The 23,875-nt window shown below is 39.0% G+C and overlaps 1 protein-coding gene across 6 annotated transcripts in view; it reads left to right on the top strand.

The window, feature by feature from the left end:
- The window catches only part of Ars2 (arsenic resistance protein 2), a 223,893-nt gene that overhangs the window by 48,445 nt on the left and 151,573 nt on the right, over positions 1–23,875 (top strand). For all 6 annotated transcript variants that reach the window (XM_067155112.2, XM_067155113.2, XM_067155109.2 and 3 more), the window contains 2 exons: positions 3,462–3,638; positions 23,729–23,795. In XM_067155112.2, the coding sequence (XP_067011213.1) occupies positions 3,462–3,638; positions 23,729–23,795 (244 nt within the window). The remainder of the gene's footprint in view (positions 1–3,461; positions 3,639–23,728; positions 23,796–23,875) is intronic.

The following is a 23,875-nucleotide window of genomic DNA, read 5'->3' as shown; positions in this document are numbered from 1 at the left end:
ATAATTAGTGCACATTGTCAACATGACTGTACTCTATTGAACGTAGGTAAGATACAGTACTGTAATTACATATTTCTTTCTGTGTTTCTGTTCTTGCAAATCGTATGCACTGTATGTGTGGTAATTAAATTAAATGGTACCATGTGATAGATAATTAATGTAATTCAATTTCCGGGTTTTAATCTGTTCAGTAATTGACACGAGAAGGTGTTATTCCAAATTCTCTTTATAACGATAACTCCTCTACAACAATATTTTGTTTGCGTCCCCAAGGTACTGTATCGAGATTTCACTGTACATGTATATTTCACAGCTAGTATTTTTAGCTGTGAAAACTTTGCTTTCCAACAGTAATAAACACTTGGAAGTGGGGATAATGGAACTTCTTTCAGGTACGTGATGATTTAATATTATTAGAAGCATTTGCTGACAATGAATTATATTCTTGCATAATGCTGCCTTACAAGCTCCAGATACCAGGTGATTTTGCTGGCTCTCTCGAGTGGGTAATCCGAAATTTAAAAGGGAAAAAAAAATTATCATTTAGTCTTTCATGGCCCTTGTAACTATTTCATGAAGTATATTTTTGGGCTTATGCCGTGTAATCAATTATAAACACACACTATGCGTTTCAAAAGGAACCTTGCCTTACTTCCTCAGGAGACAACAGAGAAATGAAACGAAGCATTAAAGGTTGCCAGGAGAAAGCAACAAGGATCTTAGAATGGTGCCCTAAGATGTAAGAGGGACACCACTTTAGCCCCATTCTAGGGACAGTGAATGGCAACAGTAAAGCATCATTCTCTAGTGGTTCTGATAATAGGTAGCCATGATCCACTGAGCTTGTAGCCTGTATCACGGTTGTAATTATCTGGGTGTTTTCGTATTTCAACGGCCTCCCTGATAATTCATGGGCGATATTGCTTTATACAGGCAGGAACATACCAGGATTCCTGATCCACTGTGTGATGGTTTCTGAAGATCAGATATGGCACTATTCAGAATGGGGATTGTCTCAGAGACTGTCACTGTAGATCTGAGGGAGAGTGTTGCTTGTTCAAAGATACTTCCTACTAATTTTCTACATAACACCAGTGAGATTCTCGATATTCTTTGAACTGAAAAGTCCCCCTTTCAGAACCATGTTATGTATGAACTTCACACGCTATATGGAGAAATCTTCCCAATGTTATGGCATGCATTTCATTACGATCGTTGTCATGAGTCACAGCCACTACTTTTTCCATTGTACCCCAAATTTCTAGTATTTTCATCTGTATGTCTCGCTTCTTCAAATGGTATCACTTTAAAGCAAATATGCTGAAGTTTGTAGCCCTAGTCTACAAAGTGGATGGTGATACTTACTGTACGTTGTCATCAATTGCTGTTGATGCCTGCAAATCGGTCATAACAGCTATATCAGGGGTCGGCAACGCGGTGATCACAGACACCATGGTGCCCTGTGGCACCGTAAGTCGCCCGCCTTCATGTTTTGTAATTCTGTACAATTTTTGTAATAGTTTCCTTTGATAAATATTAATTAAATTGTAATTTATTTGTTAAGCACTCCTCATTGGCCAACCAATTTGAAATTTCGTTATAGTACTGTCTCTAGTTTTCTATCAAAACGATCACGAAGGCCGTGATTCTGCTCTATTGTGATGGGGTAGGGACAGGGTTGGCAAGACTGTTATGATAGCATATTGGCCGGTATGCAGTTGTCAGTATTTTGTGTTGTGATGGGCAGAGCCGTTCTGTTTTAAGAATGAGTAATAAGAAGAGACAGAGAACTTATTTTAATAATGAATGGGAGCAGAAGCTCTGTTCTGTGGATGTAAAACGTAAAGGCATGTGTTTACTCCGTAACGGCAGTATATGTTTTCTCAAGAAAATTTGAATACTGTGATGGTGTTTATGAAAAGGGCAAGTGCTTTGACATGCAATGAACAGGCACATGCTGTTAACACTGCTATTTTTCACTTGTTACATTTCGACAGTTTCAAATTTTTTTACACCACGCTTTGTATCACTGCCTTGAGAGACTGTGGTGCTGTTCCTCATTTCTACTCATCCCTGATCCTGGCTGGAGAGAGGCGATGGTTAATTACTTTGGATTTTCTCTGTGCAACAGTATTTTTACAGTTCTTGGAATCCACAAATCTAGCTCTTTAGTAGCAACAGGTGTCCAATTATTTATAGTCCGCACGGCCTTACTTCTAAATTGAAGTGTCGCAAAACAAATGAGCATCGCCTTTCCTCTGTTGCCAGCCCGCTACACCCGCGAGAACAGCAGATGTAAAACGACTGTGGTAAACAGCCCTTGTAAAATGTAATACCGTACTCAGAAAAACTAATGAATATGCATTGAAAACAAATTCACAAAAACTACACTCACTTAACATCATCTGACACTAATAAGAGAACATATTACTAAGAATAAAAGAGAATGAGGAAATAAAACATCACTCACCGCTAATGACTGGCACAGGAACGAGGTTATGGCCTACAAAGGGAACACTCCACTGATCTCAGAGTCGCTAGAACCCTCCAGCAATATAAAAAGCACACTAATTACTGAAGGAAAATGCAAAAGATCGCAAAGTGTACCGAATACCATACACGCTGAGCGAGATAGGTTAATCACGTGGTGAATGTAAATATTAAGAGTTGGCAACTAGGTTTCCAGATCGTGCTCTGCCGATATAAATTGATATGAATGGCAGATTGGGATTGGTTGGATGTCTATGCTTCAGCACATAACCACCAGATAGAGCCAAAATCTGCCAAAACATCAATTTAGAAGTAGAGCCGTGCGGAGTATAGTGCTTGGTGCAAGAAAAATGAGGTTCTGAAAATACGTCCTAAAAACCTCGAGGGAGGTAAATATGATATAAACCAGCGAGTGTTGAATTCAGTCTTCATGGCATTGACATTTTGTTAGCTTACTGTCTTTGATGTACATAACGCAGGGTGACCTGTAAGTACACAAAATGACCAACAGATGACGCTGCCTGTGTGCGGTTTTAGAAGAGCTGTAGTGAGATGTGGCTGCAATCGCGCCATGTTGACATGACCGGAAAAGGCACTGGTAGTGGAGCTTTAATGTACATTTTGTTGGTGTTAAAAATACCCATGTCAAATTATTACCTCTCTACCTCCGATATTCTGTGAGGTATTGCCTAGTCAAATGCTAATGGACTTTTGGGTCAGTCTGTGTATAGTAGTTCAATGTGGTGAGTTGAATTATTGTGTAAGTTATCTTGTAGTCCTCCTCTAGCAAGTAATACCATTAGTTCCATAGATACTTGCTTAGCATGTTTCATCCGTGAGCTTGGACACTTGTACTTCCTTTCCTCTCTCCTGTTCTGTTTGCTTGATGTCATATGCATGTCCAGTATTTCTTTCACCATCATTATTTTACTTGTTCTGGTTGGTAATCCTGTTCCTTTTGTGTTTTCCAGCCGAGATCTGCAAGGGATGGATACTCAGCCCCCTATGATGTCATTCAAAGCGTTTCTTCAAACTCAGGACGACAACATCACGGACGATGAGGCTATCAAGAAGTACAACGAGTACAAGCTTGAGTTCAAGCGGCAGCAACTTAATGAGTTCTTTGTTGCTCATAAGGAGGAGGAGTGGTATGGATTATGTTCTTGTCGTACATCCCCTTACTTCATCTATGATCAGTCTGTCTCTAAGCAGGTCATGGCGGAAACATACTCTAAACCCCAACAACTCGTTGCAGCTATTATTTATCTGACTGATATTTTAGGTAGAATTTAAAAATCTGATCCCTGTGTGGATCTGTGGCAGACTGTTGACCTCTTGAGCCCAAGGTTACAGTTTCAAACCTGGCAAAGATGGTTTATTTTTTTGAAAAGTTCTGCAGATGTGCATCTCTGTGTCCATAATTTGAAGTATCAATTCAAGTGGTCGAAAACTTTCAGAAATACCTTGAGTCAATACAACAATAAATCGGCTGTCTTGTGATGCATTTGCCACCTGTTAACAAAAATGATAGTGCAAATATAAGGTTTTAATTAGTAACAAACATTATACATTCTTTGACCTTCCTAAGTTTAACAGCCAAGTTTTAAACTGGAAAACAAATGACGGGTGCGTCTGAAGCGTTCCGAAAGAAAAGGAAAGGACTGCTTTTTCTGGTGGGAGGGAGCCGTAATTCAAAAACTAGTTGCTTATTTAAACCAAATGTAGGTATTTTTCTGAATCAAGATCCTCTTAAGTGTCTCATGAAATTTGGTGCAAACCAGGCTAAAATTAAGGAAGATAGAAAATTTAGTAGGGTCTGTCAATTCACCTTATGATTTAAACTTAATATATTAAGAGAATTGAGTTTGGGGTTTAGAATGTGTTCCTTCTTGTAGAACTTTTGTGGATGAAACATTTTTAGTTTGATTTTCAATGCATGGTGGTCCCTTATCTCTGTTTTTTTTTTAAATGTTGAATTCATAATACGAAACAGTTCCCTCATCCTCGAACAGAATAATTAATTTTAGAATAATCATCATTGAGTTTTTCTTCCTCTCCTTATCCCCTGACTGGGAAAGAATTCCACAACTTTTTATGGGCAATATTGATCAAGATAATATAAAGAGATGATTACATGAAGCAAAGAAAATTTTGATGAGGAATAATTGTGTGCATTTTTCTCTCCAGAAGAAACGAAGTTGCTTTCTTGATGAAAAAATATTGATATCCAGAAGATTTATTATACATTGTGTTGTGCGATAGATTTTGTGTATTGTGTTTTGTTTAGTGTGGTGTATATATTGTGTGTGCCTTTATTATGTGCGTAACAATTGTGCTCATTGCAAACAAGACGCTGCGAATAATATACAAGAGATTCTAGAAGAAAGGTGAGCTCTTTAGAGGGAAGAATATTGAAAAACTGAAGATATTGAAACCTGAACAGTTTTATATAATACAAAAGAACATGAGAACTTTGCCTGTGGATGGAATTTTTCCAGTTCCTACCCCGTAAATTTTTGTCCGATTGTAATGATACTGTAAGGTACTGATGTAGGAAGAAAGGCATTACATATTAAGGCGCTGCTGCTGCTTCTTCTTCTTTGATTTCTTTATCCGTTCTGGGTGTTTGCTGTCATCCTAGCTAACCCTGGTTTGACAACTAAATTTTGAAGAGTCGAGCATTGTTCAGATCGTACTATTATCTCAAATTTGCCTATTAGGGAGCACTTCTTCTGCCAGATCCTGTATAACATTCTACTTTTTCTTGTATTACACAATGTAGAAGATATTATTTTTTATCATTCCTAATAATATGCCCAAGATATTAAACCTTTTTCCTTTCAACAGACATCATCTATTTAAATAGACTGTCTTCATTTGTATTCGAATCTACATAGTATCTTGGTTGGTTGGTTGGTTGGTCGGCAGATGCTTTAGGCGCTGTTCTTCTGACCCCAACCTGGCAGGTTTGATCCTGGCTCAATCCGGTATTATTTAATGAAGGTGCTCAAATATGTCAACCTCGTGGGGGTAGGTTACTGGCACATAAAAGAACTCTTGCGGGACAAAATTTTGACACCTCGGTGCCTCCGATAACCATAACAGCAGTTAATGGGACTTAGAAAGCAATAACGTTATTATTGGTTGGTTGTAAATTTTTTAAAATAGTATCTTGATATTGAGATAAAACTTCATTCATTTGAAAAATTAAATTTCGTGTAACTGTTCTTTTTCCTGTGCTATGGTCTGTGGTGTAGAAAGTTACATTGTTTTGAGAAAAGACACTTGTTATTACTATACTGGCGCAGTCTTTTCTCACAGAAGGTTGGCGACTGTCATGGTACAATGGATTGTACATTGTATTCCCGTTCCAGGCCACCCTTTTCAAAGGTTCCGTGCATAGGAGAACCTCTGCACACTTCCACATTTTCCTTCTAATTTACCTTCTGTGATCAGTTCTATCAGGCTATATTTGTTTTATGAGAAAATGATGCTGCTCCCAGCAGGACTCTGGCATAAGAACAATCTAATCGATTTCTGATGTGTCCTAATTTAGTGAGTTGTGTTTCTAAGGAATACATTTTAGTAGATGTATATATTGAGCCACAATTTCACCTAGTTGTATTGTGGTGGATTTTGTCGCAGTAGCCTGTTGGATACTTCAGTCGGTTCCAGTTGACAGTATGTCGCGATGTCTCAAAGCCATCAACTTACATTGTATGTTAGTTATTTTGTTCGATCAGATGTACAACTGATTGTGTGAATAAGTCTCAAACCCTCATTTGACTGTTACAGAAAGTTTTGATTGATTCTGAAAGCCTTTGCAGGAAGATCGAAACTGTCATGTTGCTGTTACTGCGTTGTGGATTTGTAAAGGTTAAGTATGTACCACTCACTTGAGGTAGCCTGTCTGGTGGCCATGATCGTTAAGGCGTTGAAGTCTAACACCGTGGTTAGCTGGTTCGAGTCCTGCTGGTCAAAAAAAAATTTCACCATCATAATGTTGGCCAGTAGTGGAGGTGGTGGTAGAAAAAAAACCAGGATTAAATTCCAAACCTCTCCAGCTAGTGCTCATATGGAGTGTGGGTATGTGATGCTGTTGATGGGGATGTTAAGCCTTGAGCAGCCCCTTTGGTGCTATTCAACGGGAGTAGGCTATGTGCCAGCAGTGGTTTTTATCCTCTCCCTTTATCATGATCACATCATTCTTTTCATCTCGTTAACTTCCCTGATGAGGTACACGTCACGAAGGGTCATAAAAACTCACGACGAAGATTCATCTCGCTTCATAGCCAACCCCGTTGAGGAACGGGACTAACCTGAAATGAGGTAAATTTGTTTTTCTTACAACCATTCCTTCTTCATGTTATGCATCATCTTCTTACGGAAAATCCTACATTTAAGGAAAACTATTACATCTAGGTTCACTGAGCAAGTGCTGTTAGGATTGCGCGGCAGAGACGGGAAATAATAAAATAACTTGCATACGTATTTAATTTTCTTCCCATATAGCACAAATATAATTCAAACAGCTTACAATTAATAAAATCATCACAAAAATCGTAAATAAAATCGGTCCAATTCTCAGATCATTAACAATTCAGTCGTCATCTGAAGTTTCACGATAAGAACTTTCGTCACTGGCATCTTTCTACAAATAGTCGTCCTCAATACCATCCACTGAATTTGAAATTCTACATTTCTTAAAGCTTTTGGACACTATATCGTTGGGAATGTGTGCCCATGCGGTCTTGATCCAGCTGCATATTAGTCCCACTTCAGGCCTCTTCACTCGTCCGGTTGGTGTTAACACGTGTTCACCATCAGACATCCATTCGATGTACAACTATTTCATCGCAGTTTTGTAAAGCCAGTTCACTCACACATCCAACGGCTGTAGAATAGAAGCGAGTCCTCTGAGAATTATCGCAAGATAGGTTTTTCCTTTCCTCATCATATTTTTTACGGCGTCAGTTGTATGTCCTCGGTAACTGTCCAACACAAGCATGTTCCGTTTTTGTAACAAAGCTCCCGGGCCACATTGCCAAATGCAGTTTACTCCGTCCTCAACTAACACACTCTCCATCCAGCCAGACTCATGTGTTCTAACAATAACACCATGCGACAAGTTTCCTTTCGGAAGCGATTTTCCTTTTCAGAACCACATATGGAGGGAGTTTGGTTCCATCCACTAATACGCACAACATTACCGTGCATTGTTTGATTTTCATTATCACCTGTTCTGATGGTTACACTTTTAGAACCCTTCGTATCCAGTGTATTTTTCAATGGCATTTCAAAATAGACAGGTGTCTGGTCAGTAATCCCAATTTGCGACAGCAAATAAAAATTTTGCTTTCTCAAATGAATGTGACGCTGAAAGGCTGTTAATTTTTCTTCATACACTCTAGGGAGACGTGAAATACGCGTATGTCTCCGAATGCACAATCCCTTTCTCCGATAAGTTTCGGATCCATCTGCGGCTTTCTATAAAACCCTGTGTTTTGAGTTCTTATGAGATCTCTAGTGCTTTCAACTGACACATTTCATTAGAAAAACCATATTCTAACTCACATTTTTCTATCACAAATTTGTGGAGTTTTTCTTCAATTTGCGGAAGCACTGCACTCCGCCCGCGGAACTCTGCGATGGCCGTTACTTTTTAGAAGTTTTTTCCTTCTTCCGCCAATCATGAATACATGATTAATCAATATCGTACTTTCTGCCAAAGACACAATTTCTGTGCATTTCAGCTTCGCTTACAACTTTAAGTTTCTCACGCACAATAAATGACGGCAGATGCCATTTTGAATCAATCGCTTACTGTCAAGACAGCACTTTCACGGGACAGATACGGAACTCGAATGTGAGCGAGGTAGATTTCCGTAACAAACAGTCTCTACTCTCGCAATGTATGATATCCCACAAGATCAGCTATTCACGCACCCAGCATGCCAGCAACACTTGTGAAACAAATTACGATCGAGCATCCGCACCGGCGGCTTTCATATTTCATTACCTTACATTTTGCGTTTACATGCCACTGTAACTGTATTGAGAATAAAATCAGTCTTATTTTCTAGAACCCAACTAAAACGCAATAACACCTGAATGCCAGTTTACATGTGGTATATTGAGTACGGTAACCGTATTAAAATCTATTTCAGTACTCCATGTAAACATAGTAAATATTTACGAGAATGAACGGCTTGAATATGACCCGCACCCAAGATTTAGAACCAATATTTTGGGGAGAAAAGTGCGGGTGGTATTCAGGATTATACGGTAGGTTCAAAGAAGAGGTTTTGAGCTGTGCAATTCTGGTTTCCTAAGCCACGTCTCTTTTTCTATATGCATTTCACATCATTTTCCCCCAAATATCTCTTCAACATCAATTTTCCTTGTCCAGCTCCCACCAGATTGGGATGTTTTTGCCATGTTTCCATCTTCCTCTATTCATGCACCATTGCTCCTCAACTGTGTTCCTATCCAGGTTTTTTCTTAATTATACTATTCTTGATAGTTTTCAAAATCTCTCCATTGTTCTTGGCTTTCTAGACTGCGGCCGCTATCCTACCATCAAGTAGCTTCTCAGTTGCTTTTGAGTAGATCCAGGAAAAATCCCTGACCTGGCTGGGAATCAAACCCAGGGTCTCTGGGTAAGATGCGGACAGGATGCTGGGATATGATGTTAGGCCATGCCGATGAATGAAGATGCGAAACATGGATTTGATTTGTAATTAATGTTGCACCATTTTTATACATGTCCATTGATTTTGGAAAATTTAATTTGAAGTAGATATTGTTAACGATGCTATACTCAGGTAAAAGTTTAGTATTTTATTACATAATGTAACCAATGAAGGGGTTAAGTGAGTTCTGTTGTTTCTTGAGTCAAAAGATGGCAGCCATAATCCAAGGGAATTCCTACCATTGAAATTGTTGACTTTTTCTTTATATGTTTGTTATGACTCTCTCCAGGAGGATGTACTGTACATCTTAATTATACCTAGAATTGACAAAAGGATGAATTGTGCAAGAGAATAAAGGTATTCCTATACCACAGCCACTTACTCTTGAGAATCCTTCATAAGGGTTAGAATCTGGTTTATGTCACACTGACACAGATAGGTGTTAAGGCAACGACGGGATAGAAAAGGCCTGGGAGTGGGAAGGAAGCAGCCGTGTCCTTAATTAAGGTACAGCCTCGGCATTTGCCTGGTGTAAAAAGGGGGAAACCACGAAAACTCTTCTTCAGGGCTGCCGACAGTGGGGTTCGAACCCACGTGACCCAAACCACACATACACCTGCTCAGTCCGTCACAATGTGTTGTGAAATCTGGACTGTATGTTTGTAGGGAAGTGTCTTGTCAGTTCCTGTAGCATTTTGATGTAGATGTTGAATAAATCCTGGTGTGGTATTTTGTCAATGTATGAAGAGTGTAATGCCTTTTTAAAATTTTTTAAATGCGATAGATTCAGTCCTAGGTGCTTTACTCAGTGTATTATTTCAAACAGCACCGGAACTATATTCTCTGATAATGGACCACCCTGCTGTTTTTCTTTTTAATTTAATGATTTTAGTTTGTCCACTTTTCCATTTCTACTGCAGGTCTATTTCTATATTTCTTATTTAAAAGGAGTGGTGTTCATAAGATAACATTTTGCACATTCACTCTTATAAATGCTAAAACCAATTTTTTCCTACAGCGGAGTATGTTTCGATAAAGAGGACACATCAACTCAAGGAAGACAAATATATTGCTTTGTGTTGCGTATATCACTTGTATGAAATATGGAGCAAAAATATATGCATCGAATTACAGTGGAAAATATGTGTTGAATTTGCGATGTGGTCATGAAAATAAGATATAAAATGTCAATATATGCAAGAAGATGTGAAAGATGCGTCGTAAAATGCACATGATCAGCGACTGGATTTTAGTTAGGTGCCTCTGCGAACAATGCAGTGGCCGTTTCTTTTTATGCGTTTCGGAATAACCCAAGCATGTTTTACTAAATGTTATGGGTTTCGCGGTAGATAGGTCTCGTTATAGCCCTTTTTCTTCTTCAACGCACACAAGCTTGCAGGTGAGACAGACATTTATTTATCAGTCAGATCCTAATTATTTTTTTAAAAGTTTAGTTGTTCTGTTCTTTAATTTCACCTTCCAGGTTTTTATGGTCTTAATCCATTCACACCATTCCACTCGTTGCATTGCACTGAAGTGTCTACAATGCTTCAGAATTACTTGGCAAAGAAAAGATGGTTCATCAGTCCACTAGACCATACTTTTTAGATAAATTTCAAATCAAAGACATACAGGGGAGTGGTCTACTTTTTGGCTTGGCTTTAGATCATTCTATATATTAGGAATGCATATCAAGATCTTATTGTGATTACAGTTAAGGTATATCCCCTAGCCATATTAAAAAATCATTTGTATGAATTGAGGCCGGTTCAAATTACTTGTATCGAGCCATGATCGAGATGTTCCCTTTAGGCATTCCACGCTGAGCAAGGCAAGGTCTGTTAACCTGCACAGTCTAAGCCTGGCAGGGAGTAGCACTGCTTGGGAGATTTCAGCTAGCGGGTATCAACAGGCTTGGTGCAGTTGCCAGGTTTCAGAATGAAATGTTCTTCGGTGCACCCCGAACGCACACAAAATCCTAATGAGCCATATGAAAATATTGATGGGATTTTTTGTCATCTACCTGTTGTAATCAGTAGTCGAGAAATCTCCATTCCACATTTCATTCATCTGAAATTGTCTACGGGATCTACTTTTTATATCCGCTTAATTAAAAATTAGTGCTATTTTATTCAATTGCTACTTGTAAAATGGCTTATACCATACTGGAGGATGGGACATCACATCTCACAGGGACATGAACTTGATCAGCACTGCTCGGCCTGTGCTTGGGAGTCGTTTATTCCTTGGTAGTTCTAGTATTAATTCGGTACTATTTTGTAAAACAGATTTATTTGGTTACTCATTGGATAGATATTTCTGTTTATGTTTTGTTCTGATATTTTGCTGGTGTCTGGTCATATGTATACTACTTTGTAGTTATATGTGAATTACAAAACTTGCTTCTTAGTTCAAGGTCATAACGCAGAAGAGAAAATAACTCTGAGGGAAGAGTATGAGCCTATGGTATTTAAACTTTTCCCAGAAACAATAAAACTTGTTTCCTGTAGGTATTCACAGGGCTGTAAGTAAAATAGTGACAATATTTAATGAACTAATAAGTAACATTCCTTCAGTGTAGTCATCCGCTAAGTTTGTTACCTTTTGCGAAATGTGGGGAAGCCGTTAGCGAGGAGTCAGGTCAAACAGGAAACACGTCAAAGTCGCAAGAACTTGTCTGGTGAGAATGCAGGGAGTTGCAAGATCTCCCTGCGCCACCGTTGCCATAAGGGCTTGATATTGTTTGCAACATGACAACGTGCACTGTCATGCAACACGAGGGCAATTAGCGGGACACATATATTCGCACCAGAAAATAGCAATAATAGTCACTGTTGGTGGTGGTTTGTTTCTCGGGCACAGCATGTATACCACCCTTGTAGTCGTATGCCACAACCTGCATAAGACTGGTGGGTTCCTGTGGACGTGATGAACCTGGGTGACACCGTTCATTCAGTTGACTATTTAATTCAGTCTTGTAGGCTCGTGCCCACGTCTCATCAGTAGCGACAATACACTGCAGAAATCAGTCTTTGTTGCCGTACCTGTCCAGATGTATGCCAGCCATTGCATTTCTGTACGTCGGTGAATAGATGCGGAACCCAACGGGATGGAATTTTCCGCATGTTAAGACATTTCTTCAGTGTGTGCCACACCGTGCCAACCTCTACGGAAAATTCTTGGATACTCCATCGATGGTCTCTGGAAATGAGACCACTCGCGGTCTCAGTCTGATCTTGAGGAATGGGCGGCCTGTGCGGAGCAAATCCGCAGTCTCGTTCCTACCCACAAGTAACGCCTTGGCCCATCCTACAACGATCCTATAGAGTTATGCATTCTCGCCACAGGCTTCTCGTAATCCTCAATAATATTCTCATGTATTTTTGGAACAGGCAACCTTTTTTAGAAATCCACGAACACAGATCACCTTTTGGAAACCCTTCACTTTAGTGCCACACAGCAACAGCAGCAGCACCTGACTGCTCCCATATCTTATTTACACAGTCCGATCTCCTGCGATTGTCTGGACTACGTTGCCACTACTTTATTTACAGCCCTCGTATATAGGAGGCAAGTTGTGTTAAGTCTGATAAAATACTAAATGCGAGAAACATGCAGTACAAAGCGACCATCCATATAAAGCACACTTTCATCCATAGTGCCTACATATGTAGAGTTTTGTTATGGTCCTCACTGTTTGTGAATTGTAACTGTTTAAAATGATCACATTTAGAATGATGATATCATTAGAATACCTTCGATGGCTTGGCTAATGGAGAAGTGCTCTGTGGAATGGTGTGAATGGAATAAGGAAAAAGAGAGACGGATCAGTTTGTGCAAATATTGGTGTCGGATTGATTGTCTTGTTATGAGTGCCTTCCTCCCCCCTCCAGTGGTCAGCTAGGATGTAGATTTTTATTATTACATGATTTTTTTTGTTATGATTAAGTATTGCACCTTATATATTTTATATCACTTGTGTTGAACTACGCCAGATATCTTGCGCTTAATGACGGTTATTCTCACATGAAAGAAAGAAAATTTTGAGATGAATTTCTAGTGTAGAACTACCTCCATTTTTTAGATACTGGCTGTAGATGTTGAGTTCTATTGCTTGGCGCTGATCGGCACTTTGATGTTTGATGTGGTATTGTAATGTAAATGTCGATGTACTATGCAGCGCCAAGGAATAGAGCATTGCCTCTCCAGTTGTGTGCAGAGAAGCCTTTCAAATGAAGTTTATGTTGAACTTGTCGTTGACGTGTTAGTTTTTATAAAAATGCCATCTAGAGGAGATCAACAGCAACTGAAGAAAGACAGACAGTCCATCTAAATTTACAACAGCTGTTTTAATGTTGCTGTTGATTAGATTTAGGCCACCTCCATTTAGTTTTCTTTTGCTTTGGCTACACGAGTCTAGAGTTCGAGGAAGGTTTTCTTTTCTACCTCCCTTTGTGATTCCTTGTTCTAGTGTTATTTTCCTTACTAATGCAGTGAATTTACACCAAGGTGTGACAAATTATTTTAAATATAGGAGCCAGCACTGAGCCCTAGAAGCCAGTTAATTTTTCTAGTACTCGCATCGTTAACATACTGGCGTCAATAGCTTTCTGAAAAATAAAACACGATAATAATAGCAATAGGTATTCACAATTAAGTATTTATTATTTTCCACCTAGTCGATCGACTAGGTGGAAAATAATAAATACTTAATTGTGAATCTATTGAAGTGCGATACGGACCATGAAACTGATTTTATGTAATAGCAATAGGTATTGCGATTTTATAGTTTTATACACTACAGTACATTGCCACAAAATGTAACTGAACTAAATAAGGCATGCCACGAACTACAGTTGAACCCCGTTTATCCAAAATAAGGGGGGCAGAGCCACTTCGGTTGACATGTTTTTTCGGATGACACATGGTAAATATTTTCGGAAGTTAAATGTCGAAATAAAAATGCATACACTCTGTTAAGCAAAGGTGCATACTGTAGTATATTAACGTTAAAATGTTTACATAATGTCACTCATTGTATAAAATCAGTGATTTTCTTCTGAATTTTCTTGGTGCAGCGCTGTCGTCGAGCTATGTCGCTCCACCGTTTAACCAACAATACATTAGATAGATAGATAGATAGATAGATAGATAGATAGATAGATAGATAAAGGTATGAGCGAGCCCTGCCTTCGCAGGGCTCCACATGTAGGTCTATGAAGACCCTTTTTTGTCCCTTAAACGGGTTTGCCTAGTCCAGCCCTAGTGCTCCTATAAAGGATACCAGTGTCCGGATGTTGGCATTCCTCATGACTTCCAGGCTCACAAAATGTGAGCCAAGATATCGATGTCAAGTGCTTGCAAGAGCCTCGCACTGACACAACATATGCGCGGAGGTCTCTTCCTCCCTAGCGCATCTTCTACACATCGGATCCTGACTGATTTTCATGATGTGTAGGTTTCTCTGTAAGGTATTGTGGCCTGTCAGCAGTCCAAGTACCATTCATATTCTGGTCCTATTAAAAAAAAAAAAATTATCAATCAAGATAAGTTGTTGCTGATTTAAGGCGCTCTCCAGCCTGGAAACAAGCTGGTGTAGTGCTGTCACAACCGACTTCCCTAGTTGGTATGCATGTTGATGAGAATGCAAGGACAATGTCTTAATACTTTCTCCCTGATATATCTATCCATCAGTCTTTCCAAAGACTTGAGAAGAAAAGACGTTAGACTAATGGGTCTATAATCCTTAGGTCTAGTATATGATCACCTTCCGCGTTTAGGTATATACACTACCTTCGCCTGACACCATAAGGAGTACACGTACCCCAGTGTGGTATAAGGACCCCTCCCGCTTCCTGAAGAAGCGCTGGGAAGATCCCATCCATTCCTGGACATTTATAAGGGGCAAAAGATTCTAATGCCCACTTCACCCTTCACCACTTCTATCAGGTCGGAAGGATCCGCTCAACTCTATTTCACTATTTGTGACTACTGAACTTGGATAGTGGGCATCAAGCAATAAGCTCAGTTTCTCCCCCTCTGTGGATGTATTTCCACCTGAGGGAGACTCCAATGAGCCCAGCCTTGCCCTTCCATCCAAGGTTAGAATTTTGTGGAGCTTTGCCGCTTCAAGTTGACTCTCGATGGAGTCTCGAAACTGTCTCCAGGATTTCCTAGAAGCCGTTTTGACTTCTGACTTGTACTTTCTTTATGATTCTTTGTAAGAATCTAGACTTTCTTGGTCTTGAAGGTCACTGTATTTGCTTCCCACCATTTGCCATTCCAGAGGAAAAAATTTGAGGTAAAATCGCATCGCTAATCTAAAACACTTTGAATAACTTTGGCATGATGACCAAATGAAACAACCATGGTCTATAATAACTCTTAGAACTCTCAGTATTGAACTTCCACTTAACCAACGCAGCGCATTCTTTGATATCAGGTGTTTTCCACAACGTCCTAAACCTTATTTCCAAATTTGACCAGGTATTAAATTAACTCTCTAAATTTCACATACACACAGACTTCCACCATAATCCTATGACTTTTGAATGCAAGTAAAGAAACAGCCAATAGAAATCAAAAACATGTATAATACCTAACATACAGTATGTGAGTAATGGCAAAATGCAGAGCCCAAGAAAACCTCAAAAGAACAGAAGAAGAAGATGGTATCAGGTGTTTGCTTTATTGCTAAGTACAGTATAAGCCACAAGAAGGAGACTTTATCAAGTGATTCAGTGTTTGTCTTGTCGTTATTTCATGGTTATTGTTTTACACTAGTGTTTGTTGTTGGAGTTGTTAAAAGTTATTGTCAATGATTCGTCATATTTATTTTTCTTATTTGTTACGGTTTTTGTTCTTGATATGCTAGTCGAGCGGTCAAAGTGAATTGCCGCGATCTTCCTTTCCCGTCGTGTGTATTTGTTAATCCTTGTTTGTTATTGCTTTATTGTTCTTCTGCTAATAATGGAAAAAAAGAAGGAAAGAAAAACTTTGACTACCGATAAGAAAGTTTGAATGTTAGTAAAGGTTGATTCGTATGGCGGAACACGTGATAAACAGAGGAAGCATTACATCAAGTGCTTCAGAATGCGCACCAAACTCCAAGAAAAGGAAGTATGAGCCAAACTGCAAATACGAGAAAACTGTAGAAATTTGTTTTGAAACTTCGAGCCGATGGTGTGCTCTTAAGGAAAAGGGCGCTTAAAGTGGCAAACATTCTTGGCATTGAAAATGGCTAGATTGACCGATTTAGGAAAAAGTATAACCTAACCTATATTTTGGGGGGGAAGGGTATCGGGCAGTTAGTGATGAAACTGTGGAAGAATGGATCAATAGAAAATTGCAGGAGCTGACCAAGGATTACGAACCCAGGAACATTTTTAACCTAAATGAAACTGGACTTTTTTCAGTGTGTTGCCCAGGAAGACTCAGCAAGATGAGGCTCACAATGCTGATGGCTCTGAGAAGCTCCACTCTTATGTGGTAGGGTAATCTAAATAGCCTCATTGCTTCAGGAATGTGCAGGCATTACCTACTGCCTTGGATGACAGATCTTTCTCGACAGCAGTTAATTGCTCTGGATTAAAAAATGGGTGCGCAAAATAGGAAGATCCTCTGTTCATCAACCGTTGTCCTGCACATCCCGTGGATGTTAATTTGAGGAATGTGCAGTTAGAATTTCTGCCTGCTAACTGCACAAGTAAGTTACAACCTATGGATTTAGGGATTATTCACTCCTTTGTCACTTTACAGGAAGAACCTGGCGCAGCAAATTTTATTCCTTATGGATGCTGAAAAGGATCCATCATCATTTAAGTTTTCAATACTGGATGCACTTCACTTCATTGCAAAGTCTTGAAAAGTCGTGAAGCAGACTACCATCTCAAATTGTTTCTTGAAAGCAGGATTTTTCAAGAATCATCCTGAATATCAGCTGCAAGAAGAAGAAGAAAACTTGCTACCTGATGTATGGAGAATGTTGCAGTCAGACTGCATTACTGAAGATTTTCTTTGGGTAGATGATTCTGAGATCACTGGAGAGGAAAGAAGTGTGGAGGAGTTTGTTGCTGAGCAAACGGCAGTGAGTCTCCCACCAGTGACAGTGATGAAGCAGAGGAAGACGGTGAAGTGACGCCTACCAGTGCTGATGCAAATGCAGCAGAGGATGTTTTACGCAGATATCTGTCATCTGTAGAGGGGGGTGAAAATAATTTTCATAACCTTTATGAGCTTAGAAACAAATAGGTCATTAGAAATAAGAAGGGTAAACAGAGATCAGTTCTGGACTATTTTGGTAGGAAGCAGCGATTGTGTAGTTTTCCATCTGGATTAAATTTGTGTTAATGTTGTAAATACAGGTACAATAGCAGCAATTAAAATGTTCCATTCAGAGAAAATATTGCATCTTAGATAATTCTTTAGCCATTCTAAGAAAGTAACTACTAAGAATATATTACACTAATTTTTAACCACCCACCTGTAACCTTCTCCTGGGCAAAGGATGAGCAGAATTACAAAGGCAGTGTAGTGAACAGTGAATACAGTACATAATTAACAGTAACAGATTGAAATACTCTATGCATACGTGTGACATTTACCTCCTTTTCCGGAGCATTTTTATGTATACCTGTTCAAGTTGTTTCCCACGATTTACACTTTCCCCACTTTTACACCAATATTCCTTGGTCCCTTGAAAAGTGTAAAAGAGGGGTAATACTGTATTCGAGTTATTTCTATGTCAGTAATGCTTTCTTTACGAGAGGTTTTCGTGACCCCCAAACCTTCATACTTAACATTCATTTCTCTTCTATTGCTTATACTGTACAATGTGGCTTTGATTATTATTAAAAATAGGGTTAGAGGAACACACATGCTAACACGCTCAAGAGAATGATGACACCTTTTATTTTGTTTAGGGCGGAAGTCTGTACAGATCTGGAGGAAAATACAGGTTTACTACTAATTTACTCAGTATGTCAAATTGAGTTTGTTTGGTTATGCCAGAGGCATAAATTTGAGCAACGATCGTCATACGAGATCTTTTATGTTGATAAATTTAAAAGCAAGAAATATTTTTGCAGGGGAATAAATGTTGGAAAAGGGATAAAAGAGTGACAGAAAATAGTGTAGAAAGATAGGAACATAATGTTGGATAACGACAGGTCAGTGTGGGAAGAGACTGCTTTACAGGAAAACACAAGAAGACAAGGCTAATGTCTTCATTTTCAAACGCTGACATCTTAACGAAAATTGACTCCTTCCTAATCAATCCCACTTGATTTCTTCTCGCCCCTATTAAGCTCATTTCCACTTTCTAGCTGTACCAGGAGGGCATGATTCAACTGATGTGTCAAGACTGCATCTCAACGAGTACTGATCCCTAATCTTCTAGGGTGGATCAAATTAAAACAAGACTTATTTTTAAATATTCTTTTATTTGCTGTTACAACATAACCAAGTACTGTATACATCACTTTTCTAAAGCCTCCGTGGCTCAGGCGGCAGCGCACCGGCCTCACCGCTGGGTTTCGTGGTTCAAATCCCTGTTACTCCAGGCAAGATTTGTACCGAACAAAGCTGAGGCGGGACTGGTTTTTCTCCGGGTGCTCCAGTTTTCCCTGTCATATTTTATTCCAGCAACACTCTCCAATATATCATTTCATCTATCATTCATTAATCATTGCCCGAGAGGAATGCGACAGGCTTCGACAGCCGGCACAATTCCTATCCTCGCAGCTAGATGGGGGCTTCATTCATTCCATTCCTGACCTGGTACTATGACTGGAAACTGGCTGTGGTTTTTCATTTCACATCACTTTCCTATGTAATCTCCTACTTTAAAAATGCACTTAGTCCAGCGTATTAGGAACTTCGTGATGCTCTCATTGTAAAAAGAGCAGGGTCATGTTGCCAGACAGTTGCGCACAGTCTTCCATGCTGCATTGTACTTAATTCGTTTGCCTCCCTAGTGCCTCCTCGAGTGGCCCAAAGAGATAAAAATCATGAAATTAACTCTGGGCTCTATAGAGGGTGGTTGAGTTGTGTCCATCTAATTTCTTCCAATTTATGATGAGCGAGGACTGCTGTAGAGGGGCGGGCATCGTCGTGAAAGTCTGGCTCCATGGCTAAATGTCCTTTGGTCCCAGGGGTTTAATTCCTGGCTGACTGCCTTTTACTAGACTTTTCAACTCCTGTTCTTCAGTCAAAAGTAGAGGGACCCACTGGGAGCACAATATATAGTAGCCTGGTTCCTTTCTAATGGTGACTTTGACTCCCATTACTTACTCAGATCTGAGAAGAAATTTAGGAAACCGTTATGTGCCAGTCGCCTTCAATAAGATCACGAATGACTTTAATGTTCTTCATAATGCTTGTCTGTGGACAACTGTCACGGCTGACATTTTCAACCAGTTTGCGGAATTCCTTGAACTCTTCATGCCAAGCAAACACATGAGGACTCGAAAATATTTGATCATCTAACTGTGCTTTCAGTCTCTGCCAGTCTTGTAATGAACCTGTTGCTCAGACATTGTAAGCAGTTCTACTGTATGGGTCTGCAAAGGTAAACCCCTAGCCATCCTCACTCGAAATCCCCACCCTTACCTTAAAGAAATCGCTGCACAATTGCTTCAGCATTACACACGCACAACATAGTCTTGTTTAAATTTGATTCTTCTTAGAGGAAGTCTGATCAGGAGGGAGCGTATCAATATTATGACAGTGTTTGAAGATTCAGAGTTCGTGTTCCTTTTGTGCTTTCATGCTTATCGTAGTCTCCTACTTTGGTTGCACCTGCTCTGATTTGTCATGCTGTTCAGTATTTATACCTATCCATTTTCCTATCCTTATGTATAGTATTACTATTTTCTCGCATAATTAATACCCTTGCATAATTTACGCATCCCAATATTTTTGGGTGCAAAGTGGAGAAAAAATAAATGTTACCGTATTTGATGCACCCACTTCTTCGAACATCCATCACGCAGCTCCGGATGAGTTTCGGAATAAAGATATGAGCTACTCAAGTAGCAGTCCTCGTATTGCAAAGCTGGGCTTCCAAATACCGGGCAACATGCTGTTATCAGCCGGTAGGAAATGCCACTGCACTAGTTCATTGAGAGAATCAGCGCAGAAGTGACTAGTGACTCTCTGTTCCAGTCTGGTATAAATATATTTTATGAGTGTTTCAGGTAGACATGCGTTTTCTGTGATATCAGAATTGTTTGTTAGTCCACAGTAAGCAAGTATTTGAGTAATACTGCATCATATAAACTGACAGTGATCAGTTGCACTGAAACGTACGGGAATAGAGCAGTGGGCCGCCAAGTATTGTGTCCGAATGCAACATGCGCTACCACGGTAACTGAGAAGTGCACTTCATGCGACCAACAAGTCTCACAAAAGGACGAGAAATAGCCGGTGCACGTGGAGTCAGTATCTCGGATTTGAAGGTTAGCCGCGGCTGGATGAATAATTTTATGAAGAGAAATGGACTTTCTCTTCAAAGTTCAACATTATGCCAAAAAATGCTGAATGATTTCAACCAAAAAGCAATTGATTTTCATCGTTTTGTGATTGCGAAGCGTGAGGTGAAGGAATATTTGATCTCCCAAATAAGAACCGCAGGTCAGACACCAATCAGTCTCAGTATGCCATAAAGTCAAACAATCAATAAGAAAGGGACATCGAATGTTATCGTACGCGCTACCAGAAGATGAAAACGATGTACTGCAATATTTGCCGTAAAAGCTGACGTCGGGAAGCTTACATCTTACATTGTTCTAAAACGAAAAACGATGCCTAAAGTAAAATTTCTGCGCGGGATCCATGTTCGTACAAGATTATATACGAACGGTTTGGGAAAACCTAGCAGTCCCTCCTTGCCCGGTCCATCTAGTGTTGGACAGTTCTATTTTCTTTTGCCAAGTATGTCATTATTATGACATTACATGAATTGTACTGTTATTAGGTCATGTTTATTTCACTTCAGGTCGTATTGTCAGCTCGTAACGGGGAGAATATTTTCCAGTGATTGTACTTCAAACCCACATATCCAACTTACCTTGTCCTGTTAGACTTTTCAGAAAACATCTCACACCGGAATTTAACGCCAAATGACGATAACCGCAAATTAGTTGAACCGATTATGTTTATATTATATTGTATATACCTTTCAGATGTAGCCTAAATGAATTGTAAATAATTTTTAAATATTTGAATTCCTTGAATAATTTACTCATCCAAAGTTTTTGCCTGTATTTTTTGTCAAAAAAGTGCATTAATTACGCGAGAAAATATGGTCTATACTGACTGGCATAAAAAAATGACTCATTATTATTTCTTTATATACTTGGAATTTCTTTTAAATTCTCGTCAACTTTATGGGTTAAAATATTATTTTATGATCTGATACCATGATAGAAACTATAGAACCTGAAGATGTGTTTTACTAAAGATAGAAATAACATTTAGTTGATGTGTACACCTGTTGTTGTTCATGGCGAATAACTGAAGTTTGTCTGCTATAACACTTCAAGTACTCTTTCCAATTTACTACAATTCATTGACACTTTTTCACACGTTAATAAGTGTGTATTGTGACCACGTGCCTTTATTACGTCCTCCAAGTGTATTAGCCCAAAATGAGTTGTTGTTTGTACAATGTCTACATACGTTATTGAAGTTTCACTTCCGATGAGAGACACACTTCTGGTGGAAAATTAAATGTAGAAAAACATATTACAAAAGCTCAGAATTCAATTGGTAAAGATATACTAACACTTCATATAAACATCACAGACTGTCATAAACAAAACATATCAACCAACTGCTGTAACTGGAAACTAGAGAGACTCTGAGCGGGGCGCGAGATAAGGAAGGACAGGTGCCGGCTGGACTAGAGTGAGTCTGCTGTATGTTCTTCTTGGAAAACCTTCTTCCTAATAATTACGAATTTTTGATCGCATGGAGCTCTGTGGGATTCAGATCTGAAATATGGACAAACCATACCATTACATGACTTCCAATTTCTTCTTCTTTTTTTACTAGCACACTTTGTGGATCTGCGGTAGAGTGTCGTTCCTCGGGTCCTAAGATGCAATGGTAGTTGGCTCTTTGAATAACAGAGAATGTCTGTTCGATACATTGTGTCTGTAAAAGTCCTTTAGTGCCGAATTTGGTGTAACCTGATAAAGTTAATTGAAAATGGACTGCAGATCAGAGATTGGGTTTGCTCTGCCCACATTGGAGCTGGCCGTAATCAATGTAGGTGGCACCAAATTATTGTTTCTGCAGAAGGAAGCTTGAGAAACAAATTCTTACACTTGCTTGCTGAAAATAAGTAATTTTCTTTTTCGAGTCCGTGTTTTCCCAGTTTAAAACTGTTAAATTGTAAAATGTGAATTTTGGGCATGTTTTACAGTTGTTGCAAATCCTAAAAAGTACAAGCTTATAACCAGAGCCTGTAAATTCAGGCATATATTTTGATTAAAATGGCAGGTAAATAAGCATTTACAATTTAGGATACAGGCGGTAAAATAATGAAAATAGGCATTTAAAATGACGGCACTCAAATGATAAAAACTGCCTAATGTGAACTACTTAATACACTTCTGCATCACATTTTAGTAGCTTCATATCAGGTACAGTTGGTTGATATGTTTTGTTTATGACAGCCTGTGATGTTTATATGAAGTGTTAGTATACCTTTACCAATTGAATTCTGAGCTTTTGTAATATGTTTTTCTACATTTAATTTTCCACCCGGCAACCCTGAGTGAGATTTTCAGTAGAGATTTGTGTAACACGAAAATAGCCTATCGCTTATTTTATTGTTTATTAAATAAAAATGAAAATTATCTATTTATATCTATTTATTATTAATACAGTACATTGTCAGATTCCTTGGCTGAATGGTCATCGTTGAGGCCTTAGGTTCAGAGGATTGCAGGTTCCTTTCCCGACCGGGTCGGATATTTTAATCGCATCTGAATAATTCTTCCATATGTGCGACACAATTCGCTCCTATGTTCCTATAGGTTTGTGAAAAGAGATAGAAGAATATTGGTAATACAATAGATTAGAATTATATTTTATTTCCACTGGATTAATTTTGGTACGTGTACATAACAGCAGAAAATGTCCGTAACAACTCAGAAAAGGCCAATTAATATCTGGTCCTGCCGTTCCCAAATGTACGAAAACGTGTTTATCCATACACATACAAAAAGTCAGTTTGCCTAACTTCTCGACTATGCTTATCACTAATGCCAGTGGGACAAAGAACTTATATGTGGATGACATTCTACATTATGTAGCTATTTCCAACCCTGGAACAAACAACTGTAATATTATCAAAATGTTTGTTCAAGGAGTGGCATCCACTGTAAGAGTTGTCGACGTGTATGTGCGTGATGGTTGGATTTCTCTGTACACTCTGAAGGCATTTTGTGTAATACTTTTTTTTTGTCTAACTTAAGAAGTGCTTGTTTCTTGTATGTGTTGTGTTGGCTCTGTCTTTACGTGTGTGATTGATCCTCCAGGTTCAAAATAAAATACCACCCTGAGGATTCAGTGAAGAGGAAAGATGAGCAGATGAATGCCCTCAAGGTAAGAAATCTGTCTTCTTGCTCATTGTACTCGCATTATAGAACCACCCCTGTCTCGTAACTTGCAGGTTTATTTCTCTC

The sequence above is a fragment of the Anabrus simplex genome, chromosome 10, assembly GCF_040414725.1.
Source record: "Anabrus simplex isolate iqAnaSimp1 chromosome 10, ASM4041472v1, whole genome shotgun sequence".
In the NCBI taxonomy this organism is placed as follows: Eukaryota; Metazoa; Arthropoda; class Insecta; order Orthoptera; family Tettigoniidae; genus Anabrus; species Anabrus simplex.
Note: the sequence above shows the minus strand (reverse complement) of the source record. Positions and strands in the feature narration are given on the sequence as shown.